This window comes from Alligator mississippiensis, chromosome 9 (assembly GCF_030867095.1).
Source record: "Alligator mississippiensis isolate rAllMis1 chromosome 9, rAllMis1, whole genome shotgun sequence".
NCBI classification, from domain to species: domain Eukaryota; kingdom Metazoa; phylum Chordata; order Crocodylia; family Alligatoridae; genus Alligator; species Alligator mississippiensis.
The window spans coordinates 66,783,646-66,800,265 of NC_081832.1; the positions used below are offsets into that span (position 1 = coordinate 66,783,646).

The 16,620-nt window shown below is 40.5% G+C and overlaps 1 protein-coding gene across 2 annotated transcripts in view; it reads right to left on the reverse strand.

Annotated features, from left to right (window-relative positions):
* Nucleotides 1-212: 212 nt before the first annotated feature.
* The window catches only part of NDFIP1 (Nedd4 family interacting protein 1), a 32,413-nt gene continuing 16,005 nt past the window's right edge, over nt 213-16,620 (reverse strand). For both annotated transcript variants that reach the window (XM_059733532.1, XM_059733531.1), the window contains exons 3-8: nt 15,054-15,184; nt 13,519-13,606; nt 12,242-12,366; nt 8,628-8,694; nt 5,897-6,002; nt 213-1,266 (exon numbers count right to left, since the gene is read on the reverse strand). In XM_059733532.1, the coding sequence (XP_059589515.1) occupies nt 5,899-6,002; nt 8,628-8,694; nt 12,242-12,366; nt 13,519-13,606; nt 15,054-15,184 (515 nt within the window). In that variant the 3' untranslated portion in view covers nt 213-1,266; nt 5,897-5,898. The remainder of the gene's footprint in view (nt 1,267-5,896; nt 6,003-8,627; nt 8,695-12,241; nt 12,367-13,518; nt 13,607-15,053; nt 15,185-16,620) is intronic.

Consider the following 16,620-nt stretch of genomic DNA (forward strand, 5'->3'; position numbering starts at 1 on the left):
TGCCTGAAGGACTTGATAATGGGTTATATAATAAGAGAAAAACACCTTGAACTGAAGAACAGATGAGATTTGCATAAAACTTTCTTTTACAGAAAATTTCAAATATCCACTTGTAACAAATCAGTCTGCAAGACATTAAACAGGCTGCCTGTATAATCAATATCCCTATGCTAATTAAGTTTACATTCTAAATTAAACACTGATCTACAACATTTGCTACGTAAGTGACATTTATTAATGTTCTGCTGTATTTACAGTTTTAACATAGTAAAACTCCAAGGTGAATTACCACTTGGCTGAAAGCACAAAAGTGCACATTAAATCTACACTTATAATGCATCATAGTTTCTGCTAACACAAATTATAAAAGCAAAAATTACAGGTATGTTAGGGATCATCTCAAAAGTCCCAAGCCAACTGAGAGAGAAGAGAGAAGAAGAGAGGAGAGAGGAGAGAGAGAAGAGAACCTTTGTTTTGCAAGGTCAGATGTCTTTTATTTTTTTATACAAAGTTGCATTGTTATCTTTGAGCTTTACATTACCAATGTGCACTGTGAAAATCCTGATATAGTCCCAAGTGTATGCAGTATGAAAGTAATATATACCCCAAGGGATCAAATAAAGAGTATTACGCCCCCCCCCCAATTAATACTTGTGCCACCTTCAAAATAATATTCTTTCATATTAATCATGCCTTAAGAATCTGTATTGTATATGCTGCCTTTACTTTCAGGCATAGACAGAACAGGTTACTTTCAATTTAAACAGCAGATAGGCATTATGTGCAGAAATGCAGTCATAATAAAACCATCTTCCAAACTTTTGAGAACACCCCTTCAAAACAGTCTGCATTATACATATTATACACTAAAATATCTGATTCTGAATTCATTTTTTAAGATGGAGAATGAAATAAACCAAGACTGCCCCCTACTGACTACAAGGGTATGGTTCATGCTATTCAAATGACTACAAATACTATAAGGCTTTATTAGCACATCACAGACTTCATAGCAATAGCTTTTTCAAACATTAGCCACTAATGATTCAATGATTACAGAATTCTGCATTAATTATTAAAATTTTACACCTAGAAACAAATAGAAAGAAATGCTTTTCTTTTTCAACAGTACTTTTATTTATTTATTTTAAAGCAGATGATTATTTTTTCTTCTGTGTTCGGAGTCTTGATTCACTTCCTGCAGGTGTTCTGTTATTCTTGCGGGAGAACTCATCTTAATGCAGGAAGATATTTGCCAGAAAACATCTGTCAGAGAAGGATATTGAATATTGAAACTATAGTTAGACTGCTATTTTAGATTAGAGAAGGATGTAACTCACAAAAAAGTGCAGGATGTCTGAAGACATACGAAATGCATTTCAGCATTAGTTATGCAATTACAGCAATGGCACAATTACACAGTATTTTTATGCACATTTATAAATTTAAAGAGTTCATACCCCTTTGGAACATTAAGCAACAGAAAAATATAGAACAATGGGCCAGAGTCTGTTCTCACTTATGCTGGCATAAATCCACAATAATGGCAGTCAAGTAACTGGAGTTAAACTATTTGCACTTGAAAAATGGAGCAGAATTTGAATACAATGCTTGGTGTGCCCTGTACTCATCCCTATCCTCACTTTTATCATCTTAGCTCCCAGAAGCCCTAGTCAGAAAACAGGATACCACTGCGCAAACACAGAACAGAAAGCTCTTCCAAGCTCAAATGTAGAGAACATGGAAAAGTCAACCTTCTGAAACTCTTCATCTTGCTAACACTGGCTGGAAAGTTTTACATCCGTGACAGTATAAAACTAGTGCACTTACCACATGGCTAATGATTTCTGCTTAGACACTGCTTTACTCAGCCAATTTCATGCCATTGAATACAAGGATGATTTCCAGCAGTGATAATGTCAACCATTTAAGTAGCAAATGCCCAAGCTTTGAGCTAGGTTAATTTAATCACGAACTACTTTTGGCTTTTTATAAAGCATTCCCCTATTCCACACCTCCTTTTAAACCAAAAAAACCCAAAACACCAGCATAATAGTGACAAGTTTCCAAGTGTGCTGTACACTTCCAGTGCCCCCCTAAAATGAAGAGGATTTTCTGCAAAAATAAGTCTACTCATTTATTCTTTTTAAGCAGTGGTTCTAAACTGTTTTAGACTCAAGGCACCCCTCAGAACATGTCAGCTTTTAAAGTCCACATACTTGTACACCTGAACTTCTGTATGATGATATTTGTTGATGCATCTGTTCTGGAAGTTTGAGCCAAGCTTTTCAATTCATTTTTTCTTTTAGTTTCTCCTCATTCCCTCTTTTTGTAATATCAATTAGTACACGCATGTTTGCAGAAGATCCCAACATCAAGTTTAAGTAATGTAATTCTAAAAGGAACTGCTAATTAAGAAAAGAAACACAGAGGATGATGTCTGGTTCCCATAATGTGGGGGAAGTGGACTTTCAAGAGAAGTCTAATAAGTAACATTTTCTTTTAGTCAATGGTCAGTATTTCTCACAGCAACCGACTCAAATGAAAGTAGATTGTATATAATTAACATGAGCAATTTCAGAAAGTGAAGAAAGTGACACAGACAACTGCAGATCTGACATTTGTTTCAAAAAGCCACCTTTTTCCAATCAGACATGCACGGACACGCAGAGAGCTCAGTGCCATATAGGTATTCATTGCAGAGCATGGGAAAAAAAAAAGAAGGAATGGAATGAGGCTCAATCCCAAGGTAGGTATTTCAGGGAAGGCCAAAGAATTCCTTGCTTTTTCCAACACAGCAGAAAGAGTCGGTTTCCATTTCTACCTGGAACTGATTACATGTATGCTATAATAATTCATAGAAGTATACAATGCAGTCAGCAGAGCTGCCTCCCAGACTGAATACTACCATTGAGGGCAAGCCAGCTCTAGCACATCCTTAAGAGAACATTTTGGAGAACAATGAAGGAGGTCTGGGGAGAGGAAAAAGCATGGAAATAGTTTCTCTATTGCTAAAATTATCAGATGAATGTGTGTGTAACCTGTGTATTATTTCCTGCTATTTTTACTGGGTGAAGAGCAATTAACTATTACTGTTAATTACACTGTTCTACAAGTAACATCATGAATCCTAGAGTTTTTGCATAGGTGCTTTTTAAATTAAAAAAAAAAAAAAAATCAAGACAAGTAAGCCAAAAAGACAAAAGTTTAACACAAGCCTCGCAACCCAGTATCATGAGTTTATTTGATGAAAGAATGCTTTAGGGCACAAGGAAGTGTCAAAGCCTTAGTTGTAGTAAATGACTAGTGGTTTTAGCTGTCCAAATTGAGACATTTTTGAAAGACTTGACTTTTCTGAAAGTGCTAAATAGTCACATTTTGAAAAAGCAAGGCCCTCTAAAAAGTCTCTAGTGGGGCACCCAAAAAAATCAATGCAGCCAAAAAAAACCCTATGTAATCAAAACTCTCATTTCAGTATTCGGGTCTTAAATCTTGTACAACCAAGGAATCAAGTAGTTCCCATAAGAAATGAGGAGTTACTTTTAGGAAAGAAACAACTAATTTGTTCAGGAAGAAGAACAGAACACAAGTTACGGTATGTATAGAAGTCTTTACTGGTCACATTTCATCTATGTAGCTCTTCAGCTGATAGCAGCAAGCCCTTCTGTAACTCTCTGTGAATTTCAAACGCTACACTGGGAAGAGGACAAATGAAAAATTACAGTATAGAAATTCTTTTTTTTTTTTTGCTTTTTGCAGATTGACTTTTCTACCATGGTCATGTAAATTCCCCTTGAATACAACCCTAAAGCCATGACAGCTTTCAAGTTAAAGTTCTTTATTAAATTTTGAATGTTCTTAATTAAAAGTACAGCCTTCACTCTTTGCATCTCTCTTTTAACTAGGTATCTCATTAGCTACTGAAAACAAAGTAGAACTACTTTGCCATTCCTAGCAAAAGGAAAATGGGACAGGAAAGCAAGTCTTGGTTTAGCGGGCTAAATCTAACAACTGACTGCAAATTTTGTTTTGCTCCTGTCCCAACTATGACTGCTCCAGGCCTGTCCTAAGGAAATCTAGCTTTGTGCTAATACTTTAAAGGGATCATCACCAGGGGATCCAGATATTCTGTTTCCCATGTAAAAACATGGAAAATCTGGATTTTCCCCCCATGGGTTTCCCCTTGCAGGCTGGCATAGTTCCAGCCTCTAAGGGGCTGCTCAGGGCTGAGGGAGCAGGGGAGGGCAACTGGAGGTAGGAGGTGCTGCGTGTGTGTGCGCATGCACACACATATGCCTGGAAATACAGCCAGGCTGCATGGTGGGAGCAGCCCCCATAGCTGGATAAAGATAAGTCTATGGGACAGGGTGGGGGTTGGAGGGCCAGGACTTGCAAACTGTCCGGGCATACCTATTGGTGATGTGTAGGATGGGCATGGAGTGGGAGAACCTGCACAGACAGTGGAGCATGGGGCGCCTCCGCAGTCCAGTGGGCAGGACCTTGCATGGAAGGGCAGAGCAGAGCAAGAAGGTTCAGTGCTGTCACCACTACCACCACAAGCTATACACCAGCCACACTGCCGAACTGAGATGCCCCCTGCCCGGCCACCAACTCTGTGCTGCTGCCACCACCCCTGCTGCTGCCAGGTGGGCAGGGGGGGTCTCGCCATGGCAGCTTAGCTGGCATGGGGGTCCTGGCAGCAGCAGCACTGAGCCTCTCCACTCCACTCTGCCATTGTGCACCAGGTCTTACCTGATGAGCTGTGGAGGCTCCCAGGAGGAAGGCAGCAGGGTGGGGAGGCCACCTCCTCCCTCCAGCCAGGTTTGGGGGTAGGCTGGGTGTTTGCACTCTTACCTCTGCTCTGGCTGCAGCATCTACCACCTCCCATGTCCGGCAGCCCAGGCTCAGGCACTGCTAGCCGGCTGCAGCTGGCGCCTGCAGAGCAGGAAGCAAGGAGCGGGCAGGATGCTGCTGCCTTGTCCCATAGCCCTGGAAGCTGGGGAACCCCTCTGGCAGGGCTGGGAGAGGCAGGGGACTATAGGTGAGGAGTGAGAGATTTTGGGGTTCTTAATCAGAGAATTCTAGATTTTTATCAGAGAAAGCCAGGATCTCTTATCACATACCACTCAAGCTGCAAAGAAACCTCATGCTTACAGATATGTCCTTCCCCTAATAGAGGAAAAGTTAATTCAAACCATTATCTATTAGGAAGAGGAAATGTACTAGAAAGAGGCAGCCACTTAAGTTTCCTTCGTTAAAGTCCCACAAAAATTTTTAAAAAAAGGCAAGAAAAAGGCAGCTTGTTCAAGTGCAGCCCAGAAGCAGGGGAATTTTGCACCTTAAAGAAAGACCTTAAGTACTCAGGGTATTACAATATGTTACAGGCATGCAAGAGCGATTTCCAAGAAAAGGGAATATGTGTGGGTCAAGTTTCTCCCAAAACTTGGCAGAAAATTTGAGCAATATAGAAAATCCAGACAAATTACTGTTTCTGGGACATAAGCCAAAGACACTGGTACATACCTTTGCTTTGGCTACGTCTGTGACCTTAACTGATGTTGAGGATATGCCACATGTTTCACACAAGTACTAGTTAAATGATAATCTTCAGGGTACACAAGGAAACCAAGCAATGGGATCTGCTCAAGCATTCCAAATCCTGGATTTACAAGACTCTAAAATTCTCTATATTAAACCCTGAAACAGATATTTGATTTTTCATGGTATGTCAAATAGGATACTTGCTCTGCTGCTACAAGGAAGCTAGACCTAGAAGCATGTACTGTATGCAAAACACAAATAGTAAACTATCCCCCACTTCCTTATTCTATGAAATTGCAGCAGAAAATACCTCCCCTGAAGAAGCTGCCTGATAAAGAGGGGGGGAAAGATTTACCTTTAGTAAATAAAGAGAACTCTGGTCCTTGGAAGAGTAGAAAATGTATCTGGCATCTTCCGAACCTTTGCATAATTAATAAATCCTCTGAGAAACAGCAGAAAGCCTAAAAGGAAAAAACGTTTTTGTTCAATTAAACTAAATCTATGTAATTTCCAAAATTACTGCTACTGTTATTACTAATACTGCTAGAAAAATGTAATTTTAAAAACTTCGAAACATCCAGAAGTCAGCTAAAGAAATTTTAACTCTTGATGAGGACATATTTTTTATAATCAAGTCAATCTAGAAAAGATAATTCCATAATATTTTTTATGAAACTGAGTTATGTATTTTGAAAATTTTTAATTATGCCACTAAATATTTGGTACCAGCTGAAAAATGTACAAAACAAGCAGGAACATTAAACATACATAAAAATATGAAGTAAGTTCTACAAATGAAAAATGCTATATAAGAAATATGTACTATGTTCTGGTTTTGGAATTATGCTGTATGGATTACCTTAAAAATATGGGTGTTAGATTAAAATGTTATAATCAGGAACCCTGCTATTGAGCATTTGCTGAGTAGAAATGTCCAGGAGGATCCAGGGCCAGAGATCCCAGAGCCTCATAGATTGTAGGGGATTGAGGAAGAGAAGGACCCAGGTATACCGGCCAATTAAAGAATTATCACAAGATGCCAGCATAATACAGCCCTGAAAAAGGCCAAGGCAATTCTACGGTATACTTTCAGTACAGACAGAGAAGTACTAGTATCACTGTACAGTGATTTCTGTACAAGGCACTGTTTTTTTCCTACTTTCTTCCTATGGCAATGCAGTATTTTGAAGTTTTAAAATCAAGTGGTTTGAGGTTGTGGTATGTGAGAGGGGCTAAGTGGACATTCTGCCAGCCTCCTGGCAAACAAAGACAATCATCATTCAATAAATGTTTATTAAGGACTCAGCTCAATGGCCTGAGAAACCCATACCAGCCCCTAGGTTCCTAATAAAGAGGCATTATGTGTCTTTGCTAAAAACAGTGACATAGGATTTTCAACCGTATGCATCTTTCAGAAAAGAAACACAAAGGTTTGTACCCAAATTACTTTGAAGTCAGATTTCTGGTATGTGAAAGAAAGAAAAACCCACAATATTACTTATTTGTTCAACAGGAAATGCCACTACATTTTTTTTATATGATTTAATGACTTCCCATGTCATTAGAATTAGATTTTTTTTCTGCTTCTGTTCAGGAGGAGTTAGTCTAGTGATATTTCTAAAGTTCTTGAGATCATCTCATGAAAACACATGTGGTTCTAAGTAATATTGCTTTACCTCCTTTGCATGCAACAAATGACATTTTCACTAGATGGCAGCACATACACCCCAAGAATTCAGGAAAATTTGTCTTGGGTAAACACTTTAAAGGCCAAGGAAAATCAGCTGCTAAATAGCTGTGCAAAAAGGTGTGGCAGAATTGTGCTGCATACATATGGGGGTTCTTTTGGGTGGTCTCTTGAGACACTGGGAGGCTAAGATAGTCACTTGTAGAAGTTTAACTGTACAGGCAGTCCCTGACTTACAACATTTCGCACAGTTTATAAATTGACACCCTGTTTCAATTTTATGACATCTGTTTCGACTTTACAACGCTTGATCCAATTAGATGCCACACCAGGGAACAAGTTCGCTGCGTCACTCATCTCCCTGGAGAACATCTGTCCAAACTTCCTTGGACACTTTCTTTAAGAAAGCAGACAACTCCAGAAAAACCTGCAGCCAAGACTCCTGAGAAGACTCCAGCCAAGAACCCTTCAAATAGTCCAACCAAAAGCCTTTCAAAAAGTCAGGCAAAGTCACCTCAAAGAAGTCCTTCCAAATCAATACAATTGCTATTTACAATACAATTAATACAATACATTAATGTAGCTATATTACTCATCTATAATTGATCGAGTACAAGATTCTGGGTTATTTTTAGCGAAAATAGGGTATCGGGCCTTGGTTCAGGAACCAATCCCCCATTTATAACATTGTTTCTTATGAGAAAATTGGTTCTGAGTTACAATGTTTTGACTTAAGACCCTGTTTTCAGGAACCAATTTTGTCCTAAGTCTGAGAACTGCCTGTACTATCATTTTATCCCATCATGTAAGTATAGAGAAAGAGTAGCCACAGAGTTAAAGAACAAAACTGCTCAGTTTGTTACACCTCTAGAGGCTTGTTTAAAAAAAGTGTTAACAGATGGACACTTTGAAATGGATTTCTGATTGATACTCAGCTGACAGATATTTCAGTGCTGCAGAGTTAGTCATCTTTAGAGGGTTAACACATCTAAAAGGTCCTCCCCCACAGGTCCTTATGATGGTCCCAAGACTATGACTCCAAATGTGATTGGTTCAATAACCTATATTTCTTGCTTTTAAGTCACTTGAAGAGTTTCTCCTGTAAGCTGTAGTACAGACTGACATCTGGCAGCTGTTAGATCAATTTCAGGCAGCTCTGCTGATCTTTAATACTTTTTTTTTTTACTTTGTAGAGGTATTCTTCCCCACACTTACCTTCTTGAAGGCAACAGAAGAATGTAGATGCTCACATGCACCAACCTAGAAAATTTTCACTACCAGAATGAAATTAGTTATAAAAGGTAACATTCTGCTAGGCATTTTTTAACAACCAGTAAAGTAATATCCAGCTTGGGGGGAATCACATTTTGCTTAAATGTAGAACATTATAAGAACTTACCTAGCACAAGGAAAACCCACCAAAGCCAGTACTGACCATCAAAGTAACCAGGGAAATAGGTGGAGAACTACAAAAGGAAAAAGAAATTAAAAGTACTTGATGCTTTCTGGGTCAATCCTAGTTCTACTGATATCGGTGGGTACCTAGATTATGGCCTTTATGGAGAAGAATAAGTGGGATTTGTAAGATCTGCCTAAGAAATGGGATGTAAACACTGTTCCAGGAATGAGCTGAAGTGAAATGTTTTCATTTTACAGCCCTTCCTCACAAATGCCAAATCCAAAGGCACAACTGGATGCTTGAATGTCCTGGGTGGCAGCAGTGTAGCTGCTTCTATTTTTGCACCTCCTGTGCCCCCCACAGGGTCAACATCTGGGCCTGGTGCCCCAATCACCCCTCCCCTTTATTATGCTCATGGCCAAACCAACAGCTCTGACAGTGGAGAAGCAAGCAGATCTCTGTCTGGCACCCATCTCCACCAATCCTAAAACAATCTTGTAAGGGATGACACTACTGAACAACAGACCTTTCCACTCTTTTGCTGATTATCAGCCTCTGCAAATTTTGCAAACAATAAACAAAACCAATGAGGTTGAAGTAAGGCCATGAAGTAAAGTAAAAAGAATACTCAGACAGGAAGATCTTCAACTGGGAAAATTGCTTCCTATTAAATAAGACATGTCCTTGGCACTGACTTTATTATAGCATCAAATTTCATTATTGTGTCAGTAGTAAATTTAATTTGATCTTTTTCCATTTTTTTTAAAGTTTGTATCATGCAAATGATAAACTCAATATTAATCAAATTCCCAGTTAAGGCTGACTGTCCTTATCACTTCCTTTTCATATTCCAGTAAGCAGCATTTAGGACCACTGTTACAAAGATGCCTGAAAAATCTAAGTGTTGTACAATGGAGCAAATTAATTAAATACCCTATTGGCAATACCTCACTCCTAGCACAAGCAGATTAAGGATGAAGTGACAGCCTTACACTGAATCCCTTTGCTTCTACTGATGTACTGGTAAGTCTTTAATTTATTTGGGTTTTATAAAATAGGCTCCTTTTGCATGTCTATGTGCCATTTTTCTCAACACATCAGCATCTCACAGGCTCCACACAAGACGTATTTGCTAAGGCAAAAATGGGTTTTACATGTTCAGAAAAAATACAGGATTACCATTACCTATTTCTTTTGGCCTATAATTCTCTTATGTGAGAAGCAATGATTTGTGCGTGTGAAAGCTTTAACTGGACCAGATGCCTGGTTGGGATACTACTATATAAGCTTTCGAATGCAATTAATTCTTCTTCATCAGGAACCTGAAGCTTATCTAAGTCTATCCCAACCACGCAGTTGGTCCAATAAAAGATATCACACACCAAAATCCTTGCCTCTCACATTTCCTGGACCATTACATAAACATCATTCCAACACTGTATGAAACTTTCTTGGCTATGTTATTTTCAAGATTATTTTCTCGCTACAAAGAAGTAGAGGGTCACACACTTTATTACTTATGTATTCATAGATTTCATAGACATTAGGGCTGGAAGGGACCTCGGAAGATCATCGAGTCCAGCCCCCCGCCCAAAGGGCAGGACGTCAGCTGGGGTCATAGGATCCCAGCAAGATAAGCATCCAGTTTCATCTTGAAGGTGTTCAATGAAGGCGCTTGAACAACCTCCGGCGGCAGGCTGTTCCAGACCTTGGGGGCTCGGACAGTAAAGAAATTCTTCCTTATGTCCAGCCTGAAACGATCTTGTAGTAGTTTGTGACCATTCGTCCTTGTCATCCCTTGGGGCGCTCTGGTGAACGAACGTTCCCCTAGATACTGGTGATCACCCCTGATAAACTTGTAGGTGGCCATCAGATCACCCCTGAGCCTGCGCTTTTCCAGGCTAAAGAGCCCCAGGGCTCTCAGCCTGTCATCGTAGGGTCTGCTTCCCTGACCCCTGATCATGCGCGTGGCTCTTCTCTGGACTCTCTCAAGCTTCTCCACATCCTTTTTGAATTGTGGAGCCCAAAACTGGACGCAGTACTCCAGCTGCGGCCTCACTAAGGCCGAGTACAGGGGGAGAATGACGTCCCGGGATTTGCTTGAGAAGCATCTATGGATGCAAGCCAGCGTTTTGGTCGCTTTACTAGCCGCAGCATCGCATTGCAGGCTCATGTTCATCTTGTGGTCAATGATGACCCCCAAGTCTCTTTCTTCCATAGTGCTAACCAACATAGCACTGCCGAGCCTATAAGGATGCTGTGGGTTTTTCTTCCCAAGGTGGAGAACCTTGCATTTATCGGCGTTGAACACCATCAGATTCTCATCCGCCCACTTGCTGAGCCTGTCCAGGTCAGCCTGGATCACCCGCCTGTCTTCTGGCGTGGATGCTTTGCCCCAAAGTTTGGTGTCATCGGCGAACTTGGCCAGTCCGCTTCTGACTCCAGTGTCCACATCGTTAATGAAGATGTTGAACAGTATGGGTCCAAGGACAGAGCCCTGGGGGACCCCACTGGTCACAGCAGGTTGAGTTACAGGACCAGCTGAGTCCTCAGTACCAACCAGCCTGCACAACCAGGTCTCTTTTTTCAACTGCACCTCACAACTTAGTTTACATGAGCAAAGAAACTTGCATTCCTCTAGTAAACTGCTGTGTACAAAACATGGAAGGAGCAGCAGAGGGCATCAGAGAGCTCATTCTGTCTGCAGCAAGAAATGGTTGTTCAGTGGGCCTGACTAAGTGAAAGTCAGGCCTTCTGGATTTTTCAATTTTCCTAAAATGAATAGGGCTCTATCCACTGATGCCTAGAACACTTCTGTACGTTTAGGAAATCCTCAAAGACTGTTCTGAAAAGTTACGGTGCCACATACACAGAGAACTGCCGCTAAACTGACACTAAGGCCTATGTTATGTTTGTCAGAAACACTGTGTGTAGGTGGGGTCTTTCTGAATAAACACGGCTTGCTGTATAGTCATATTTTGCACAAGCTACTTTTTTCTAATAGGAGAAGGATGTGTCTACAAGGTTGGGAATTGTCAGTAACATATCTGTGATAAATGAGACTAATCTACCAACAAGGTTAATCCCAGTATCTGACTGCATAACAGGACAGTGCCACAACACAAGCATGAACTGTAACAACTGCCACATTGGGAAGCTCTACCTCCCCTTCTCATGGCAGACTCCTATTTGTTCTACAGCAGGATGTTTATGGTTTGAGATAAGGCCAACAAAGTAAGTAAAAAGGGAGAAGGAGGCCCTGAGGAAGCTGATACATCATGCATGCAGTAGCCCCAGAACCTTAGGTAGGAAGCAAGAGGCTGCTGCTGCTCACACAACCTACTGGCTGCTGGAGGAGAGGAGAGGTGGTCACAGATACATGCCCTCCCCCCACCCCAAGGGTTGGGCTAGGATATGATGCAATCATTCCTCAACCCCTGCTTCATACCTAGAACAAAACCCAATCACTCCAGCTTTACAAAGGATGGAAAAATTTTGCCCTTAATGAATAAGCTACCTCACTGTGAATGGAGATGAGCCATTATTAAGTAATGTACCAATACACTAAGTACTTAGGTACATGCCTGAACATTTTTTTCCACTGTCTAACTTACCCTGACAATAAGGATCCACTTAATGAGAGAGAGCCCAAACCCTGAAATGGCCCCATATCGTCCTGCAGCTGAAGTGGTCAAACAGAAAGACAGGAAAAAGCCAATCCAGTTGAAGAGGAATGCCACTGAAAAAGCAAAAGGTAAAGCCATGGTCAAAGTCTCTTATATTTTAGGTTAATACCCTTAAAATAAAGTTTTATTCCTTTAAAAAGCTGCTAACATTGAACTCTAGTCCCAAGCGCATAGTATTTCTCCAAACAATGTGTTGCACAATAATGAAGAGTTGGTTCTCTCTCTCTCCCCCCCTCCCTCTCTGTCCTCCCTGCCCCCATTAGGATTTCTTCACAAATCTTTGACAGCAGAAGATTTAATAGCTGATCTCCATACATTCTCTTCCCTCAGTCCCCCATTTTCCCTTTTAAACTAAGCTCAAGTTCCTTCTAGGGTAAGACAGTTTAGCTATGTTACATTTTTAAAATTTTAGAAGGAGCTAGTTTGTTTAATGTTAACCCACCACTGGCTAAATTCTAAATGTGTAGTATTTCAAACTGAAAGCAAGGGTTCATTTTATATACATATCTCTTTAAATAAGGCAAGCCCATATGCAACCTCAGCAATAAATACATAAATAAATAATTGATTTTAGGTAAAGGCAGGGAGGGTCTTTGGAGCTCTTTCAATAGCTTGCTCAGCAGCATAAGTGGATGAACAGCAGGAGGAATCCTGGTCATTAAAATCAGTTAGGGTTAGGAGTGATGTCTTACACAGCTACTTACAGGGGAGGAGAAAAATCGAAATTTAGCAGGCACAAGGCACAGCATGGAGCAAAAATACTTGGCCAGCATCCCTCTTTTACTGTTATTATTCTGTAGCTAAAATTTTCAGCTTTTATTAAAATGGTTATACATGACAAAGGCTTGTATGATAAAGATGATAATGAAAAATGAAGAGATATGCCTCCACCTCATAAAGATGAACAGCTCCTCACAATACATGAATAAGTTTAATAGGGAGCAAAAGAAAATCAAGTTCAAAGGGAAAAAGAAAAGGGAAAGCTTGGATTTGTAATGAAACCCTGGACCAACCGGGAGAGAGCTTAATGTGCCTAATTTCTCTCTTGGGAGGATGAGAAATCCTTCACATCCCTTCCCCCATCCTAGAACCTCTTACGAGCATATCTAGTTTTTCCTGTAGCTATGAAAATGGAAGTGTTAACATATTTTTGCTATACAGGACCTTTCATTGAGAATATGGCCAAGACTCCATCAGGTACTTACTGAAGAAAGTTAGCATGAAAATTCCATCATTTCCTATCCTCAGCTGATCAGTATCATCAAAATCATCCCGTGCCACAAAGTCATCCTCCTAAAATGAAATTGAGGAAGGGGTGAGCGGAAGTCAAGTTTAATTTGATCTATTTCACACAACAAGCCTGAGTTTAGGAGCTTACAGAGGCTTCACAACAAATGGTCATGAAAGAGTTCTCAAACAGCAATGTGCCTTGTACAATGCAAGGACACAAAACGCTAACTTCCCATTTAAGAACTCTCTAGGCACAATGGCATTTCTGCATCTGAAAGACATCGGATACATGGGAGAGGCAATTTCCAAAGGTAATACAAGACATGACATTGACTTGTCAGGCATGAGACCCCTTTTTCAGATAGCCAAAACAAAGACACTCCTGATATCAACTATAAATCTCCCTTCCTAATCTAATATTTTCCCTCAAGGCTTAGATCAGGGGTCAGCAACCCCTGGCACACGTGCCAAGCGTGGCACACAAGGCCATTTTGCTTGGCACACCACTCCCAGCCTGGGTTCTAAGCAGCTGCTGCCAGCCACAGAGCCCAGGCTGCTCCCAGAAGGCAGCTTGGAAGCTGCAAGCAGACTGGGCTCCGTGGGCCGGCTGCAACTGGGAGGCTGCAAACAGCTGCTCCGGGCTCTGGCATATTGGCACTCCAGCATCTTCCAAGGTAGACATTGTGGTTTTTTTCAGCACTCTGGCCAAAAAAAATTGCCTACCCCTGGTTTAGATAGTCTCAGTGCAAACTGGAAGAAGAGAAAAAAAATTACATATACTAGACATCTGATGCTGGTAGCTGATTAACAAAGGCTACCTGGGGTAGAGAAGCACTGGGGACAACAACAAAGGAGGAAAAAGAAATCTATCCTGTCAGACAGTGGATTTTATTATCCTCACACCAGAAGGGTTGACCTCCAAAAAGTGTCAGTAAATGGTAGGAATGAGGAATTAACTAACCTGAGAGAGGGCAAAAAGTTGGACTATGACCTCTTACTTTTCAAATTTTGTCCTTATGTGGTTGCTGGAAAAAACATGGCTGACAGATTTACAAAGTGAGCCCTGACCTCTAAGACTCTGCCAACTCAGCTCTACTCCCACTTTATAACAACACTAGCATCTGAGCTCTAGGAACGGCCTTAAAAGTCTAGGTGCTTTGAGATCCCTCATGGGAAGTATTATGGAAGTACAAATTATGATCAAGTCTTAAACAATAAGCCTGCAGGCATGAACAATGCGACTATACCTGATTCCCAAATTAATCCAAATGGCATATACCAGTGTTACTAAGAAATTTTACATCATGCCAGCTGGTCAGATAAAGAACTCTTTGAAAAATACTTTGGCCCCTTTTGAGGAAATGCTATGGTGGCACACACCAAAATAAATAAATAAATAAATAAATAAATAAATTGAGATTTTTGCTTAACAAGGTACTTAGGGTTATTTAGACGCATCAAATTCTCAGAAAAGACCTTTAGGAACATGCAGGCAAAAAAGTCAACTTACTCGTCCAGGAACCAAAGGAATGGTAGCTTCAGCCTTAGTTCTCTCTGCTTCATCATAACTAGGCAGTGTTGTAGCCACGTTATAAGAAGGGGGCTTGGGAAAGCCCGACTCATCTTTGTAGTCAAAATATGCTAAGGAAAAGAAGAAGAAAAAACCCCCTCACATTAACATAGGATGCAATATGCCTCCAACTGCTGGTTTGAGGAGAGTCACCACCAGCAAAAATAGCTTGTAGAAGACCAGACCCTTAAAAATTAACATTTTGTAGTGAAACACTAGTTTAAGGTCACATGAATTAGAAACTGAAATGTGCCATCATAAAAGTAGCAAAACAAATGTAAGCAATATTCGAAGAATTTTAGAGGATGAAGGGATTTCACTCTAGAAGAAAATCAGAAGGATAGTCTTCTTTGAGCAGGAAGACTGAAAAGAAAGCTGAAACCATGTTAAACACATCCCTGCCACACACACACACACATTCTTGAACTTTTTCGGAGAAAATACAGTGGTTCTTCAACTGGAAAGGAACAATGCAGAAAGCACCAATTTAACTGGGTCTACCTAGGCTCTCTAAGGCACCACGGCTAACACATACTGTACCTCCCTTTTCCAGTAAGAGACATAGAAACATTTACGTTTTCAAATTGTTCCAGGTCCTCTTAAGTCCTTCAGGCCAAAGGCAATCAATTTGTCAGAAAGGGGCCCAGTTTGCTTTCTGAGGACTGAAAAAGATAGTGGGATAAAGTCAAGTGAGCTAAAACTGGGTCCTGTTCTCTCATACTTGTTGAAGAATTAGACCACTCAGGGGCACCTTTATGGGTACAGCACTGAATGTAGTATGTTTTATAGATTCCCTAGGGAGCACCACTCAGAAGCATGGAAGATAGTATTCAATAACCTCTGCCCAGAGTGCGCTGGTTGTGTGCAAGATCTGTGACCCTGGACATCTCTGTCTCCATCAAATTAACAATTTCTGCACAGGGAGGCAAAACGCAGACCACCCACTCCCCTAACCTATCTGGCAGACTGCAAAAGGTAGGCCTTTCAGGAAGACAGCTGAATTTGGGGATTACAAAAATCATAGCAAGATTGAAAACCAAATTTGCTCCAGAGATTGCCAGGTTGAAAAGGGACTGCAGAAAGGCTGTATATAACATGTCAATGGGTTCCTTTTTGTATTTGCAAGGAGTAACTTCACTGGATAATTACCCTTAGCTAAGGTTTTTAAAAATGTTTATTCACTCTCTTGAATTGAGATGGCAACGAAGGGATACAAGGACAGGGCTGTTATTTCCTTCCAATAGCCTTCAGTTTTCTTGTGAGTTTTTCTATATTGCTTCTATGCAGCCATTATTATTTGATTTACAAGTTTGATTTGCATTTTCTACAAAGAAAATGTTGCTGAGAGGAATGAAGATTTTGGTTATCAGCACAGAAGCAATCATTCCTCTAAGAACTATTCACTTTTACTTGGTATGATCACACAGATGAGAAGGGTACATTATAAGCTGATTTAGTCAGTCTTAATCCTCTTTATTACTGAGAAACTATGATAGATGTAATCAGA